The sequence below is a fragment of the Ascidia mentula genome, chromosome 4 (assembly GCF_947561715.1).
Source record: "Ascidia mentula chromosome 4, kaAscMent1.1, whole genome shotgun sequence".
Classification (NCBI taxonomy): domain Eukaryota; kingdom Metazoa; phylum Chordata; class Ascidiacea; order Phlebobranchia; family Ascidiidae; genus Ascidia; species Ascidia mentula.
The window spans coordinates 6,919,281-6,934,999 of NC_138569.1; the positions used below are offsets into that span (position 1 = coordinate 6,919,281).

Genomic DNA, 15,719 nt, shown 5'->3' on the forward strand with positions numbered 1-15,719 from the left:
ACTGGTAAATCACTTGGCTTACCATAATTACTCACCACACATGCCTAAAACTTCACCTTAAAATCATTTGATTTATTTCACTCATGGACGTTCACTGAAATGTCATGAAAATTCTAAGATGATTGATGTTTTGATTTCTTGGCAATTATAAATCATATCGATTAAAAAATTCCAGACGTATGCTTGTTTTCATTATTCCTAATGATTAACACTTACATTAGGGAAAGGAATTATCGCAGTTGTGAACAAACTGTCAATTACAAAAAACATTTAGTTCAAATCGTTCAGTTATATAGTATTTAAACGATATGCTAAACAAAGGCAGTCCTGTCACCGCTTTTATATAATACATTTATTATCTGCAAGGAATGTAATCTGAAACTAAAAGTTCGTTTCGACTGCTATTCGAAGTGGACAACAAGCATTGTAAACACCAAGAGACGAGGTGGCCGAGAGGTTAAGGCGATGGACTGCTAATCCATTGTGCTCTGCACGCGTGGGTTCGAATCCCATCCTCGCCGTACTTTTGCCAACCTCTTGATTCTGTACCAAAAACATAGATGATTTTCAATATAGATTCGGTGATTCTATATTGCGATTTCAAAAACCAATATTTTGCAACGCTGATGAAAAAGAATCTGTTGGAAATAATCATATGTGTACGTTGTTTTGAATCTGCTGGTCGTTATAATTGCTTTTTTTCAATTAAACAAAGAATATGGATATGAATTTATTGCACTTGTCAACAAACTGGCGAATGCACAAAATTTTTATTCCAAATTCGGACAGCAAAGGAGATTTGTAACGAAGGTAATTCTAAAACAATCCTTCGAACCGGATTCGAACCAGTGACCTATGGATTTCTGGGGCATTTGAACCACTACAGTCCACCGCTCTACCAACTGAGCTATCGAAGGGACGACTGCTCAGGGTTTCAATTCACAATCATCAAACCACATGGAATATCTAACTTCCTCCGCCATTCCAGGAATTTTTCCAACTTGCAAATAGAATAACCTGCATGATCATTTCACATTGGTAGGTTTCGTGTGTGGTTGGCAAGCATTTAAACGCCCGCATGCCATTTCACAAATAATGTTAAAATGTTGATGACTTCGCGTGACAACATTTTTGTATGTAATGAGCGCACCAAAAGTATGTTGAACTTTATATTGGAAACCACTGCTTCGCGATAGTGTTTGCAACTTTAAATGGAATATTCCAATTCCCAAATACTTTGGCACTTTTCAACCTTTTTGCCAAGACACACAGCACAATCCCGCCCATGTCAATGAAAATCATGTCGTATAACATTGCGTAGGTAGAGGTTCGTGCATTCCAACAGTATTGGAATATGAACTGGTAAATCACTTGGCTTACCATAATTACTCACCCCACATGCCTAAAACTTCACTTGGAAATCTTTGATTTATTTCACTCATGGACGTTCACTGAAATGTCATGAAAATTCTAAGATGATTGATATTTTGATTTCTTGGCAATTATAAATCATATCGATTAAAAAATGCCAGACGTATGCTTGTTTTAATTATTTCTAATGATTAACACTAACATCATTAGGAAAAGGAATTATCGCAGTTGTGAACAAACTGTCAATTACACAAAATATTTAGTTCAAATCGTTCAGTTATATAGTATTTAAACGATATGCTAAACAAAGGTAGTCCTGTCACCGCTTTTATATAATACATCTATTATCTGCAAGGAATGTAATCTGAAACTAAAAGTTCGTTTCGACTGCTATTCTAAGTGGACAACAAGCATCATAAACACCAAGAGACGAGGTGGCCGAGAGGTTAAGGCGATGGACTGCTAATCCATTGTGCTCTGCACGCGTGGGTTCGAATCCCATCCTCGTCGTGCTTTTGCCAACCTGTTGGTTCTTTACGAAACATAGATAATTTTTAATATAGTTTCGGTTAATCTACATTACAATTTTACATACTGATCTTTTGCACTGCTGATAATTAAGAATCTGTTGAAAATAATCGTCTGCTTGATTTTTCAATAAAGTTGTTTTTAATCTGCTTGTTGTTATGATTGCCCTTATCAATCAAATAAAGAATATGGGCGTGGAATTATTACACTTGTCAACAAACTGGCGAATGCACAAAACTTGTAATCCAAAGTCGGTCAGCAAAAGAGTTTTAAAAGAAAGATAATTCAAAAACAATCCTTCGAACCGGATTCGAACCATTGACCTTATTCTGAGGCATTTCAACCACTACAGTCCACCGCTCTACCAACTGAGCTATCGAAGGGACGACTGCTCAGGGTTTCAATTCACAATCATTAAATCACACGGAATATTTAACTTCCTCCGCCATTCAAGGAATTTTTCCAACTTGCAAATAGAACAACCTGCATGATCATTTCACATGGGTTAGTTTCGTGTGTGGTTGGCAACCATGTAAACGCCGCGTACCATTTCACGAATAATGTTAAAATGTTGATGACTTCGCGTGACAACATTTTTGTATGTAATAAGCGCACCAAAAGTATGTTGAACTTTATATTGGAAACCACTGCTTCGCGATGTTTGCAATTTTAAATGGAATATTCCAATTTCCAAATACTTTGGCACTTTTTGACCTTTTTGCCAAGACACACAGCACAATCCCGCCCATGTCAATGAAAATCATGTCGTATGACAACCCTTGCGTAGGTAGAGGTTCGTGCATTCCAACAGTATTGGAATATGAACTGGTAAATCACTTGGCTTACCATAATTACTCACCACACATGCCTAAAACTTCACCTTAAAATCATTTGATTTATTTCACTCATGGACGTTCACTGAAATGTCATGAAAATTCTAAGATGATTGATGTTTTGATTTCTTGGCAATTATAAATCATATCGATTAAAAAATTCCAGACGTATGCTTGTTTTCATTATTCCTAATGATTAACACTTACATTAGGGAAAGGAATTATCGCAGTTGTGAACAAACTGTCAATTACAAAAAACATTTAGTTCAAATCGTTCAGTTATATAGTATTTAAACGATATGCTAAACAAAGGCAGTCCTGTCACCGCTTTTATATAATACATTTATTATCTGCAAGGAATGTAATCTGAAACTAAAAGTTCGTTTCGACTGCTATTCGAAGTGGACAACAAGCATTGTAAACACCAAGAGACGAGGTGGCCGAGAGGTTAAGGCGATGGACTGCTAATCCATTGTGCTCTGCACGCGTGGGTTCGAATCCCATCCTCGCCGTACTTTTGCCAACCTCTTGATTCTGTACCAAAAACATAGATGATTTTCAATATAGATTCGGTGATTCTATATTGCGATTTCAAAAACCAATATTTTGCAACGCTGATGAAAAAGAATCTGTTGGAAATAATCATATGTGTACGTTGTTTTGAATCTGCTGGTCGTTATAATTGCTTTTTTTCAATTAAACAAAGAATATGGATATGAATTTATTGCACTTGTCAACAAACTGGCGAATGCACAAAATTTTTATTCCAAATTCGGACAGCAAAGGAGATTTGTAACGAAGGTAATTCTAAAACAATCCTTCGAACCGGATTCGAACCAGTGACCTATGGATTTCTGGGGCATTTGAACCACTACAGTCCACCGCTCTACCAACTGAGCTATCGAAGGGACGACTGCTCAGGGTTTCAATTCACAATCATTAAATCACACGGAATATTTAACTTCCTCCGCCATTCAAGGAATTTTTCCAACTTGCAAATAGAACAACCTGCATGATCATTTCACATGGGTTAGTTTCGTGTGTGGTTGGCAACCATGTAAACGCCGCGTACCATTTCACGAATAATGTTAAAATGTTGATGACTTCGCGTGACAACATTTTTGTATGTAATAAGCGCACCAAAAGTATGTTGAACTTTATATTGGAAACCACTGCTTCGCGATGTTTGCAATTTTAAATGGAATATTCCAATTTCCAAATACTTTGGCACTTTTTGACCTTTTTGCCAAGACACACAGCACAATCCCGCCCATGTCAATGAAAATCATGTCGTATGACAACCCTTGCGTAGGTAGAGGTTCGTGCATTCCAACAGTATTGGAATATGAACTGGTAAATCACTTGGCTTACCATAATTACTCACCACACATGCCTAAAACTTCACCTTAAAATCATTTGATTTATTTCACTCATGGACGTTCACTGAAATGTCATGAAAATTCTAAGATGATTGATGTTTTGATTTCTTGGCAATTATAAATCATATCGATTAAAAAATTCCAGACGTATGCTTGTTTTCATTATTCCTAATGATTAACACTTACATTAGGGAAAGGAATTATCGCAGTTGTGAACAAACTGTCAATTACAAAAAACATTTAGTTCAAATCGTTCAGTTATATAGTATTTAAACGATATGCTAAACAAAGGCAGTCCTGTCACCGCTTTTATATAATACATTTATTATCTGCAAGGAATGTAATCTGAAACTAAAAGTTCGTTTCGACTGCTATTCGAAGTGGACAACAAGCATTGTAAACACCAAGAGACGAGGTGGCCGAGAGGTTAAGGCGATGGACTGCTAATCCATTGTGCTCTGCACGCGTGGGTTCGAATCCCATCCTCGCCGTACTTTTGCCAACCTCTTGATTCTGTACCAAAAACATAGATGATTTTCAATATAGATTCGGTGATTCTATATTGCGATTTCAAAAACCAATATTTTGCAACGCTGATGAAAAAGAATCTGTTGGAAATAATCATATGTGTACGTTGTTTTGAATCTGCTGGTCGTTATAATTGCTTTTTTTCAATTAAACAAAGAATATGGATATGAATTTATTGCACTTGTCAACAAACTGGCGAATGCACAAAATTTTTATTCCAAATTCGGACAGCAAAGGAGATTTGTAACGAAGGTAATTCTAAAACAATCCTTCGAACCGGATTCGAACCAGTGACCTATGGATTTCTGGGGCATTTGAACCACTACAGTCCACCGCTCTACCAACTGAGCTATCGAAGGGACGACTGCTCAGGGTTTCAATTCACAATCATCAAACCACATGGAATATCTAACTTCCTCCGCCATTCCAGGAATTTTTCCAACTTGCAAATAGAATAACCTGCATGATCATTTCACATTGGTAGGTTTCGTGTGTGGTTGGCAAGCATTTAAACGCCGCGTGCCATTTCACAAATAATGTTAAAATGTTGATGACTTCGCGTGACAACATTTTTGTATGTAATGAGCGCACCAAAAGTATGTTGAACTTTATATTGGAAACCACTGCTTCGCGATAGTGTTTGCAACTTTAAATGGAATATTCCAATTCCCAAATACTTTGGCACTTTTCAACCTTTTTGCCAAGACACACAGCACAATCCCGCCCATGTCAATGAAAATCATGTCGTATAACATTGCGTAGGTAGAGGTTCGTGCATTCCAACAGTATTGGAATATGAACTGGTAAATCACTTGGCTTACCATAATTACTCACCCCACATGCCTAAAACTTCACTTGGAAATCTTTGATTTATTTCACTCATGGACGTTCACTGAAATGTCATGAAAATTCTAAGATGATTGATATTTTGATTTCTTGGCAATTATAAATCATATCGATTAAAAAATGCCAGACGTATGCTTGTTTTAATTATTTCTAATGATTAACACTAACATCATTAGGAAAAGGAATTATCGCAGTTGTGAACAAACTGTCAATTACACAAAACATTTAGTTTAAATCGTTCAGTTATATAGTATTTAAACGATAAAAGCAAAGGCAGTCCTGTCACCGGTTTTATATAATACATCTATTATCTGCAAGGAATGTAATCTGAAACTAAAACTTCGTTTCGACTGCTATTCGAAGTGGACAACAAGCATAGTAAACACCAAGAGACGAGGTGGCCGAGAGGTTAAGGCGATGGACTGCTAATCCATTGTGCTCTGCACGCGTGGGTTCGAATCCCATCCTCGTCGTACTTTTGCCAACCTCTTGATTCTGTGCCCAAAACATAGATGTTTTTCAATATAGATTCGGTGATTCTACATTGCGATTTCACAAACCAATATTTTGCAACGCTGATGAAAAAGAATCTGTTGGAAATATTCATATGTGTACGTTGTTTTGAATCTGCTGGTCGTTATAATTGCTTTTTTTTAATTAAATGAAGAATATGGATATGAAATTATTACACTTGTCAACAAACTGGCGATTACACAAAATTTTTATTCCAAATTCGGACCGCAAAAAAGATTTGTAACGAAGGTAATTCTAAAATAATCCTTCGAACCGGATTCGAACCAGTGACCTATGGATTTCTGAGGCATTTCAACCACTACAGTCCACCGCTCTACCAACTGAGCTATCGAAGGGTCGGCTGCACAGGGTTTCAATTCACAATCATTAAACCACACGAAATATCCAACTTCCTCGGCCATTCAAGGAAGTTTTCCAACTTGCAAATAGTAATTGGATCATTTTATATTGTTAATTTCGTCTGTGGTTGGCAACCATGACAGTTGGCACATTTATGTCAAAGTGTTGATGACTTCGCGTGCCAACATTTTTGTGTGTAACAAGTGCACCAAATGTATGTTGACATTTTTATTGGTAATCACTGCTTCGCGATAGTGTTTTTTAAACACTAATTTAAATATCGTGATTATTAAAGGTTTGTATATTATGTGCACATACCAATTTAATAGCTATAAGAAAGAAATTATCGCACCTTTAAATGGTCGAATACACAGTACATTTAGTTTAAATCGTTTAACTGCACAGTTTGAAAACCACATGCATAGCAAAAGCAATCCTGTCGCCACTTTCCCAACAAATGTATCGAAAGGCTCTCTGTGCAGTGGACAATTCGAACTACCAACCGCAAGCGACGAGGTGGCCCAGAGGTTAAGGCGATGGACTGCTAATCCATTGTGCTCTGCACGCGTGGGTTCGAATCCCATCCTCGTCGTACTTTTGCCAACCTCTTGATTCTGTACCCAAAACATAGATGTTTTTCAATATAGATTCGGTGATTCTACATTGCGATTTCACAAACCAATATTTTGCAACGCTGATGAAAAAGAATCTGTTGGAAATATTCATATGTGTACGTTGTTTTGAATCTGCTGGTCGTTATAATTGCTTTTTTTTAATTAAATGAAGAATATGGATATGAAATTATTACACTTGTCAACAAACTGGCGATTACACAAAATTTTTTTTCCAAATTCGGACCGCAAAAAAGATTTGTAACGAAGGTAATTCTAAAAAAATCCTTCGAACCGGATTCGAACCAGTGACCTATGGATTTCTGAGGCATTTCAACCACTACAGTCCACCGCTCTACCAACTGAGCTATCGAAGGGACGACTGCACGTGGCTTCAATGCACAATCATCAAACCACACGGAATATACAACATCCTTCACCATTCAAGGAATTTTTCCAACTTGCAAATAGAATAACCTGCATGATCATTTCACATTGGTTAGTTTCGTGTGTGGTTGGCAACCATTTAAACGCCGCGTGTCAGTTGACATCGCGTGACAACACTTTTGCGGGTGTTGAGCACATTTTTATTGGTAACCACTGCTTCTCGATAGTGTTTGCAATTTTAAACGGCGAATTGCATTTTCAAAATGTTTTGGCACTTTTTAACCTTTTTTGTCAATCATGGACTGCGAATCCACTGTGCTCTACACGCGTCCTAAGGATTTCTGAGGTATTTTAACTACTACAGTCCACCGCTCTACCAACTGACCTAGCAAAGGGACGACTGCATTGGGTTTCAATTCACAATCATCAAACCACACGGGATATCTAACTTCCTCTGCTTACTTACCTAGAAGTTTTTTTAACTTGCCACTTGAGTAACCTGAAAATTTCATATTGTTTAGTTACTAAACACTAAAACTTTAGTATATACACACAAATATAGAAGAGAATAATGATGACCCAAACGAAGACTCACAAATTTTAGTATGAGATCCCTCCAACTTTAGCATATTTTTACATGCTAATAAATGCGATTTTGTTGATAACTATACTTGCAACATTCAAAGCAATGGCTCTGCTTTAAACGTGTTTGAACGTGTAATCGATACGTATTTCTGAAGAAGTTGTATTAAGTTTTATTTGCATAGAAACAAACATAGCATCTGCAACAACGTAAGACACAATGTTAATTTGTAATAAAGTAAGCGTCTCATGCGCCCCATAGATTATAATGTGCGAAAAACGATTGAGTGGTTTAATTTCTTAGCATGGTGTCTAAATAAAAAATTACATACCCAAGACAAAAAAAAGGCAAGACGGGCTAAAAATAATAATTTTTTTTGAAGTAAAAGCTGCAAAAAAAAACATGACGGTACACATAAAAAGGGAAATTGATTCTTGAAGAAAAATTCATATTCGTTTGTTTGTCTACAGTTTTGTAGAACCTAATTGTAATTGTCATACCGCCCAGTAGTAAACCAAGCTATTCCGAAAATGCATCAAGCCCAAAATGGTGTGCTAAACTTCCCCATCCATTTACTGGTCATAGTAAGAGGCATTGCGGCATGGAACGCAGACCAACAAAGCAAATTCCACTCGGATTCGAACAACGCAGTGCACGCGACCAGTCAACAAACATCCTTTGAGACTGTTTGTTAGTCGCCAGGATACGACTTGTTTTGCCATGTTTACCTACCACTGCTGGCCTTTTTTGGAGCCTTGTGAGTTTGTACATCGTTTTTCAATTTTTCCTTTTTTTGTTTTGTTGTTACAGTTTCGGTTGAGTTCGCGAGTTCAACTAGGCCTTTCTCGGATGTTGTGTCGTGTCCCTTGTTGTCTTTCGTTTTATTTGCTTTCGAACTGTGTTGATCCGCGACATATGTATTTTCATCCTTATTAACTTCACGACCTTCCTGCTGGCCTTTGACCATTGAATCTTTGTCTTCACTAGGCGAGCCGTCAAGTGCGCGTGACTTGTGACCTTGTTGTCGGTCTTCCACCGCTTGATGTACATCACGTTCACTCGTCGATTCATTTAACTTCAGTTTGTGCGATTCCTTTTTCTTTTCATCTTCTGCATCAACGGCTGTTTTTGAAGCGTTTTTATGTTTCTCAGAGCTGGTGTTGATGTTTGGTCCCAAATGTTCCCTTTTCACCATTCCCTGTTTGATGGCAGGCTCCATATCTATCTGCAGTTTAGCCGCCACCTGCGAATAACGTTAAAATACTTTCCAAGCTTTCAAAAACGTTAAACAGGCGACTCAGGATTATTTATAGTATATTCCATGCTTTCAATAACAAAAATCTCGTTGTTATTATGTTTCATGTTGGTTATGATTCATGCGCTGGCTCGCGCAGACCACAGCGTGTTAACGGCAATGGCTAAACAAGTGTTACCAGGTCATTTCCCATTAACGACGTCATACCTCGCGGTGATATTTGATCGGGTTTCGCTTACGTAGCATACACTGGGTAAGTAGAACCAGGGTCTCGTTGAACTTCTCTTGCAACTCTTGATTTGCCTTCAGTAATTGTTGCAGGTGATTCTCGTATTCGGCGATCCGAGTGCGCAGTTTTGATTCCTGAACATTTACCAAGAGAAATGACAGTGAATTCATCGGGTAAATAGCTAATTATTTATCGGCTCACTTATGAACAGCAGCGGTTAACACACACTACTTAAAACAAAACACACATAACACTTGATAAAGTAAGGAACTAACCTTGCAGTCGACCGACTCTTTTTTGTGAACTGTTCGAAGCTTTCTCTGGACTGGAGCTGAAATTGCAAGAAAAATTTGATTTAATTTTCGATTTGTTAAATGGTGTTGCCAGCTTATATACTAATGTTCTCAATAGCATTGTAAGTTATTTTCAGTTCGTGTTAAGTAATCGGATTTGGGCTTTTTACGTGAACAACTCGGCTGAACACATTATATCAAACCAAAAACTTCAGGTTAATAAATGTATAATGTTCTATGACTCACAGGGTTTGTGATGATGCCCTTTTAGTTCGACTGTATCCATTTGCACCATCACCACTATAACAGCAAGCATACAAACTGCTGCAAGCATGGGTAAAGCAACACGAGCTGAACACAGCAGTCTATATGATGGCGGCGCTGCAGGGTTTTGCTCCACCGCAGGTTTCATCTTTAACCCTAGTTTATTATATATTCCAACTGCGATTCTACCAACATACACAAACAACTTTCGCCATCCAACCACGTGTACAGCCTTCGGTATTATCGGACACCTGTCTGGGCCTACGGCTATTTTGCAATGGAAAGAAAACATTGACAAAGCAGTATATCGCCTATTAACAACAACATTACCTTATGCAATCGCTTTTTGTCCAATTGTTTAGCTTGTTTAAAGCAAAACGCTTGACAACTGCACCATAAAACTTACTTTAACGCTCCTTAGAGCATTTCACACGCAACGGAAATATCAAATATCAATTTCGAATTTTCGATAAAAAAGCCACCCTGAATACGAATGTTTGTACGGGTAGCTTAACAAACAACATATTTACGAAGTAAGTTTCTTTCAGGTGGAATAAACTGATATATGCCACAAACAGATCGGTGTATAGTTAGCTGCACCCTAAGCTTGGTCAGTCTGTCCACATATCACCAAAACTGACTATACACTCCTCGCCACTGCACAAGAACCTGTGAAACCACAGTTAACGTCACAATTTAAAAGCTTTGTGTATTCTTTGTTGAGTAACAGAGGAAAGCTAATGGTTACATTTGTGTTGGCCAAATACTTCTGTTGCTTAATGAAGGGCAATGAAGTCATGCGACATTATACAGCAGGCGGAAATGACAAGCAGGTGAATTAGTACTGATTGATCACAGGAACTCGTATTGTTTTGGTTTAAACCCGCTACTCAGCGACCTTGGGTATAAGGGCGTCTGGACATAAGCTACAGGAATTACAAAATCTAGTTATCGTACTTGTTTTACATAAACTAACTGTTATGCAAAACAACAGCACCTATACGAGTGCAATACTATAGCCTGTACTGATCGATCTGCCTTCTTATAACTCTGGTATACCGACAGGACGGTAGGAATGTTCCCAACTAATCCTTTAAAAAACGTCCTTTTCACAAGTACTTTCTGTGGTTGAGTGGAATACAAATGGACAAGTCTATAAGATCCCAAAAGCTTGGGTCATTGACAGCAGCTGAAACGCGACCAGCACACCCCTTCGCAAGTGCCGGTGTTCTTTTATTATTATTGTTCAGTGGTTTAGGGTTACTATGGTCTCTCAGGTAACGTCACAACAGATCACAACGGTCGTACTATAAAACATACATAAAAAATTACACACCATTAACATGTATACTGTACTAATAATCTTCCTGAACGCCAGTTTAGGTTGACTTACTGCGCTGCCAATATATCTCCTGACAATACCATGGTACAGTGGTTCAACCTTATTGAAGCTGTGCATTCAGCAGCTATTTTCCAAAAGAGAAATCAAGCGGAACTGACCGCGTCAGTCAATCGCGCACTGTTTTTTTTACCTGTTTTACAATGAAAACGGTTACCTTTTGTCTCAGTTTTGTTTCTGCCTCAAGGTCTGCTCGGCACGGTTGGCAGTAATTAAATCCGTGACATGCGCCAAAATACCGATAGATGAGCTGAAATGAATAGCCCAATTCATGTCACCACTCGCACGGAATTCTTCATGTGAAATAGTAACAAGCTATGAACAGGCCTGTGCAAACTGTCTCGACCCTGTGTAAACGCAACTCATAGGAAAAACCCACACGTTCCGCAGTGCTTGTTTACATAGGATTCTATAACGACGGAAATTCTAACCACAATATTCAAACAGCAACATTTTATATAATCGTCATAGCGTGCTGATCCTTCCGAAATATGTTCGTTTTGCTGCAAACCCATGAAGTACTGTTCCAAGCCAATCAACTTGTCAGTATTAAAACTTATGGAAGGTCTTAACAATTAAGCTACCAGTACAAGTTAAAAGGGTCTTAACATCCAATCCTTATAAGTGTTTTTGCATTTACCAGTCGGCAAACTTACTTAGTATCAGTTTAAAATGAATGTTAAGCCTTAACCACTTTCTGTTGTTAGTCAATCTGTATTCTATGATCAATGTTTGCAAATGGCTAGGCCACACAAAAGCAATCAAAAATGGCACATATTACTGTGGATTACCCTGAAATGATTACCTGCAATAGCAAGTGTTTGCTATCTTTTATCAACTTAAACCTTAATTAACTAAACGTTTGTAGATACCATAATTGCTTTCTCGTGTGTTTTTTTTTGTACGGACATGTTTTTTGTAGTCAGTTACTTAAATGAAAACAACTTGTCAGTTTATTTTATCGTTTCAAACAAAAAAAATTTTTGGCAATAAATCACCAAATGTCAGGTTTTACGTTCATTATCATAACAAACAGTTTCAACACTTCCTGGTGTTGAGGATTTCGGAATCTCACGCAACTGGGAAAGCCGTTCATCCAGATTTGTCCACCTTTCGCTTGCGCACCACAATTTATCCGCAACTTCGGCGTCGCACATTCCTCCTGTATTCGCCACTTTTTTACAGTCGCTGCAGAGACAAATAGGCAATATTTCCACAGACAAAGTGCATGTTTTTAACCACACCAGGATTCGAACCCAGGTTTTACTGGTCCGACCAGATTTTCTCCTTGGTACATTGGCCGGTCGCCTTTATCGATGTTGTCAATCGTAATTTTTTTTTGATTTGTTTAGACCACACCGGGATTTGAACCCAGGTTTTATTCTTGGTATATAGGTCGGGCGCTTGACCAATGCTGCCAATCACCCGCCCTTGTAAATCGTAATTGACAAAACTTACTCAAAATATTCCCCAGTTACGCCGTCAAGTGTTTTGTCGCATGAAAGATAAAATGAAGTTTGAGCCGCCTGTCGCGGAGTCCGCATCGCCAGCCATTTTATCGGTTCTACAAATAATTATGAGTCAGACTGGAAAACTTTCAAATGAACTATGTTTCTTACAAACAAAACCATACAGACTTACTAAACAAATGAATACCAATCGAATAAAAGGGGACATTAGCATAACGGTTGATCTTAGTGTGGGCAACACCCGGATTCACACAATTGCACACAAGTCGATCACTGAGTTCATTCCTTGCTTTTTCACTGAGGACTTTTGTAAACATGACATTGGCAAGTTTACTTTGATAATAAAGTTCTGTGAGGCGAGTGTCGCCGTTCAAATCATCCTTGTCAATATTGTCAACATCAACCTGGAAAGCAGAAAAATTTGACAGTCTTGGAATAGACCTGGTAGAAAATTTTAAAATTAACATGATATATTTGATGGGCACATATGATTTTTTAGGATATACTTAAATTAGTGACCTTGCAGAGACAAAAAAGTGAGAGTTACCTTGCCTTTTTCGTAAGCAGCTGAGGTAATGTTTATTACTCTGCCAGGGGATTTTCCATTGACTAACTGATTCAACATTAGATTTGTCAACAGAAAATGTCCTACAACAACAAGGGTTACAACATGATTAATTGAAAGTATGCAAGTCTGCATCAAACTACTTTCCCTTTGGTGCTGGTTTACGTAAAACCATTTTTGATTGATAAAGTCCTAATTTATTTAGCACCTAACACAACAGAAAACATACCTAAGTGATTGACACCAAATTGTCTTTCGAAGCCATCATCTGTAGTGGGAGATGCTTTGGGTGGTCTGGGTTTCATTACTCCAGCATTGTTAATAAGAACATCCACATGAGGGTGTTCTAAAGAACATCAGTAAATAAAGATTTTAGCAAAGAACAACAAATTTAATTACCAAAACTAAGAAGCTGTGTATGCAGGTAACTTGCCTTGTTTAATTTCTTTTACAAATTCTGTTACTGAGTCCAAATTGGCAAGATCAATAAAGTGAATTTTTATGTTTTTGTTTTGAGTAACACCACGGACTTCAACAGCTGCAGATGCACACTTGCCCATATGTCTACATCCCATTATTACTGTAGCACCTGTAACAAAAACATTTATGTTAATATATTAAGCTTCCGGTTGGTTAAACAAATTGTTATAAACTGGTACCCCTTCGTGCAACTTCTTTGGCTGTTTCTTTGCCAATTCCGGAACTGGCACCTGTAATTACCACTATCTTCCCATCCATCCGATCCTTACTTGGACATTTCCTTCCACCTGTGTATTCCCTGGTTAAAATAAGCTTTCATAGCTGGAAATGTTCCACTTTAATCCTACAGTTAAATTGAATTTACCTCAAAAGAAATACTCCACCACACACAGATGCCGTGAAAGATATTGGAACTATTATCCGGTTGAAAACCGAACTATTGAAGAAACCCATAATACGGCACCAAACAAACAACCCCAACCGGCATGACACAAGTTGAAAAAGATCACTGTCAACAACTACCAACCAAACCATGTGCAAGTGAGTACAAGGCCAACAACCACCACATCTTCAGAACGACCACTTTGCTAGAGGCATGAGTGAGAAACCGCAGTGACGCAGTCGTTGGATGCGTTTGAATTATAATTAGTAAGATTTCCTTTGAAACTCCAATATTCCATTACCTTATTGTTCTGTATGGCTTTGTTTCAGCACGGTTATACCTCTTTACTTGGGACTCACTTGCGTGTTTTTTAAATAAACGTAGTGGAGAAGTTGTTGTTTTGGGAAATTTCCCTACGTATAAGTAGAGTGCCGCAATCACATATAAAGATAGAAACTAACAAAAAGCATCAAGGAAATTATTACAAATTGTGTCTCAGCATTTGACAAAAAAACTGTCCCAAATGTGTTAATAAAGGGGCCTTTGCAATTCGTGTTTTACCTGCAACCTTGACCAACAAAAAGGTATAGTGGTGACATGCATTGCTTATTAATCATAGTTAGGCCATAAAAACTGGTAAACGCAGTCCTAAATTCATCGTACCAAAACAAAAACCAACAATTCATTTTCCCAAACATAATAGCAACCGCGTGAAGATCAGTTATATTTTTAAAATAATACATCAGGAAATATAATTTAGTTATAGCTATAAATTAAAATATTTAATTCAACCTTGGCGCTGTGGGAGATAAAATGACAAATCAATTGAAAAAATACTATACTTTTACGTTAGGAGGGTATAACAAGCCCTTCCCGAATCGGTAACGTTTTCATTAGTTTTTCTGTTCTCGAAGAAAAACACTAGTGCAGGTTTTAAGCACGTTGGTTATTACAAACTGCTTTCTTCGCGCTTCCGGTTATCAAGTTTTAAATGCGGTCGTTATTTAATCACAACCTTTCAATTCTTTGTTAGCATTGTAAAATTTTCAAGTGCCAAAATCAAAAAAGGCATCTGCATTTTGGGAAATATTGTCACATTTTTCAATGTATATTCAAGTTTATCCAAATTTTAGAACTGCACAATTTATTATATTTAGCAACAATTAACACTAACTATTATTTTTTTTGGTGGCGAAGGTCAAAGTCCGAAGGTAAAATAAGAATCTTCAGTGAAAGTATAGTAGGTTGCCACATGGTGTCGTAGTTTCTTTTTAAATAATAAAAGTTTAACCTGGCGAAATCGCTTTCTTTGTCGATCATATGTACATGTAGCACGTTTTAAGTTGTATTTGTTTTAGTGTTGCGCAATTTGTCACAATCATTTGACAAAAACATGCTTGTGACCGAACAATAGTGCAACGTGGCATAGTTATCGTCGTCACAT

At 37.6% G+C, this 15,719-nt stretch overlaps 2 protein-coding genes and 11 non-coding genes across 14 annotated transcripts; 6 read left to right on the top strand and 7 right to left on the bottom strand.

Moving 5' to 3' along the window:
• Positions 1-439: 439 nt before the first annotated feature.
• Trnas-gcu (transfer RNA serine (anticodon GCU)) lies at positions 440-521 on the top strand. The gene has a single exon. It is a non-coding gene; the product is annotated as a tRNA-Ser (tRNA).
• A 304-nt stretch (positions 522-825) lies between these two features.
• On the bottom strand, positions 826-917 carry Trnay-gua (transfer RNA tyrosine (anticodon GUA)). The gene is given in 2 exon segments: positions 826-861; positions 881-917. It is a non-coding gene; the product is annotated as a tRNA-Tyr (tRNA).
• An 882-nt stretch (positions 918-1,799) lies between these two features.
• Positions 1,800-1,881, top strand: Trnas-gcu (transfer RNA serine (anticodon GCU)). The gene has a single exon. It is a non-coding gene; the product is annotated as a tRNA-Ser (tRNA).
• Positions 1,882-3,162: 1,281 nt separating this feature from the next.
• Trnas-gcu (transfer RNA serine (anticodon GCU)) lies at positions 3,163-3,244 on the top strand. The gene has a single exon. It is a non-coding gene; the product is annotated as a tRNA-Ser (tRNA).
• A 304-nt stretch (positions 3,245-3,548) lies between these two features.
• On the bottom strand, positions 3,549-3,640 carry Trnay-gua (transfer RNA tyrosine (anticodon GUA)). The gene is given in 2 exon segments: positions 3,549-3,584; positions 3,604-3,640. It is a non-coding gene; the product is annotated as a tRNA-Tyr (tRNA).
• An 880-nt stretch (positions 3,641-4,520) lies between these two features.
• Trnas-gcu (transfer RNA serine (anticodon GCU)) lies at positions 4,521-4,602 on the top strand. The gene has a single exon. It is a non-coding gene; the product is annotated as a tRNA-Ser (tRNA).
• Positions 4,603-4,906: 304 nt separating this feature from the next.
• Trnay-gua (transfer RNA tyrosine (anticodon GUA)) lies at positions 4,907-4,998 on the bottom strand. The gene is given in 2 exon segments: positions 4,907-4,942; positions 4,962-4,998. It is a non-coding gene; the product is annotated as a tRNA-Tyr (tRNA).
• Positions 4,999-5,876: 878 nt separating this feature from the next.
• Positions 5,877-5,958, top strand: Trnas-gcu (transfer RNA serine (anticodon GCU)). The gene has a single exon. It is a non-coding gene; the product is annotated as a tRNA-Ser (tRNA).
• A 304-nt stretch (positions 5,959-6,262) lies between these two features.
• Positions 6,263-6,354, bottom strand: Trnay-gua (transfer RNA tyrosine (anticodon GUA)). The gene is given in 2 exon segments: positions 6,263-6,298; positions 6,318-6,354. It is a non-coding gene; the product is annotated as a tRNA-Tyr (tRNA).
• Positions 6,355-6,868: 514 nt separating this feature from the next.
• Positions 6,869-6,950, top strand: Trnas-gcu (transfer RNA serine (anticodon GCU)). The gene has a single exon. It is a non-coding gene; the product is annotated as a tRNA-Ser (tRNA).
• Positions 6,951-7,254: 304 nt separating this feature from the next.
• Positions 7,255-7,346, bottom strand: Trnay-gua (transfer RNA tyrosine (anticodon GUA)). The gene is given in 2 exon segments: positions 7,255-7,290; positions 7,310-7,346. It is a non-coding gene; the product is annotated as a tRNA-Tyr (tRNA).
• A 749-nt stretch (positions 7,347-8,095) lies between these two features.
• LOC145898938 (uncharacterized) lies at positions 8,096-10,602 on the bottom strand. Its single transcript, XM_082987612.1, has 4 exons — positions 9,963-10,602; positions 9,699-9,754; positions 9,402-9,557; positions 8,096-9,182 (listed from the first exon to the last, which is right to left on the bottom strand). Exons 1-4 carry the CDS (start codon positions 10,270-10,272, stop codon positions 8,664-8,666), a joined length of 1,041 nt encoding a protein of 346 aa, XP_082843738.1. The 5' UTR covers positions 10,273-10,602; the 3' UTR covers positions 8,096-8,663.
• Positions 10,603-12,315: 1,713 nt separating this feature from the next.
• On the bottom strand, positions 12,316-14,389 carry LOC145898733 (retinol dehydrogenase 13-like). Of its 2 annotated transcripts, none has more exons than XM_082987315.1 (8): positions 14,258-14,389; positions 14,073-14,191; positions 13,847-14,002; positions 13,643-13,759; positions 13,396-13,496; positions 13,021-13,252; positions 12,838-12,943; positions 12,316-12,567 (listed from the first exon to the last, which is right to left on the bottom strand). In XM_082987315.1, the coding sequence occupies exons 1-8, from the start codon at positions 14,344-14,346 to the stop codon at positions 12,384-12,386; spliced, it is 1,104 nt and encodes a 367-aa protein (XP_082843441.1). In that variant the 5' UTR covers positions 14,347-14,389; the 3' UTR covers positions 12,316-12,383. The 2 variants fall into 2 exon arrangements, with proteins under 2 accessions (XP_082843441.1, XP_082843442.1); XM_082987316.1 differs by having other exon boundaries at positions 14,073-14,180; positions 14,258-14,381.
• Between the last annotated feature and the right edge of the window lie 1,330 nt (positions 14,390-15,719).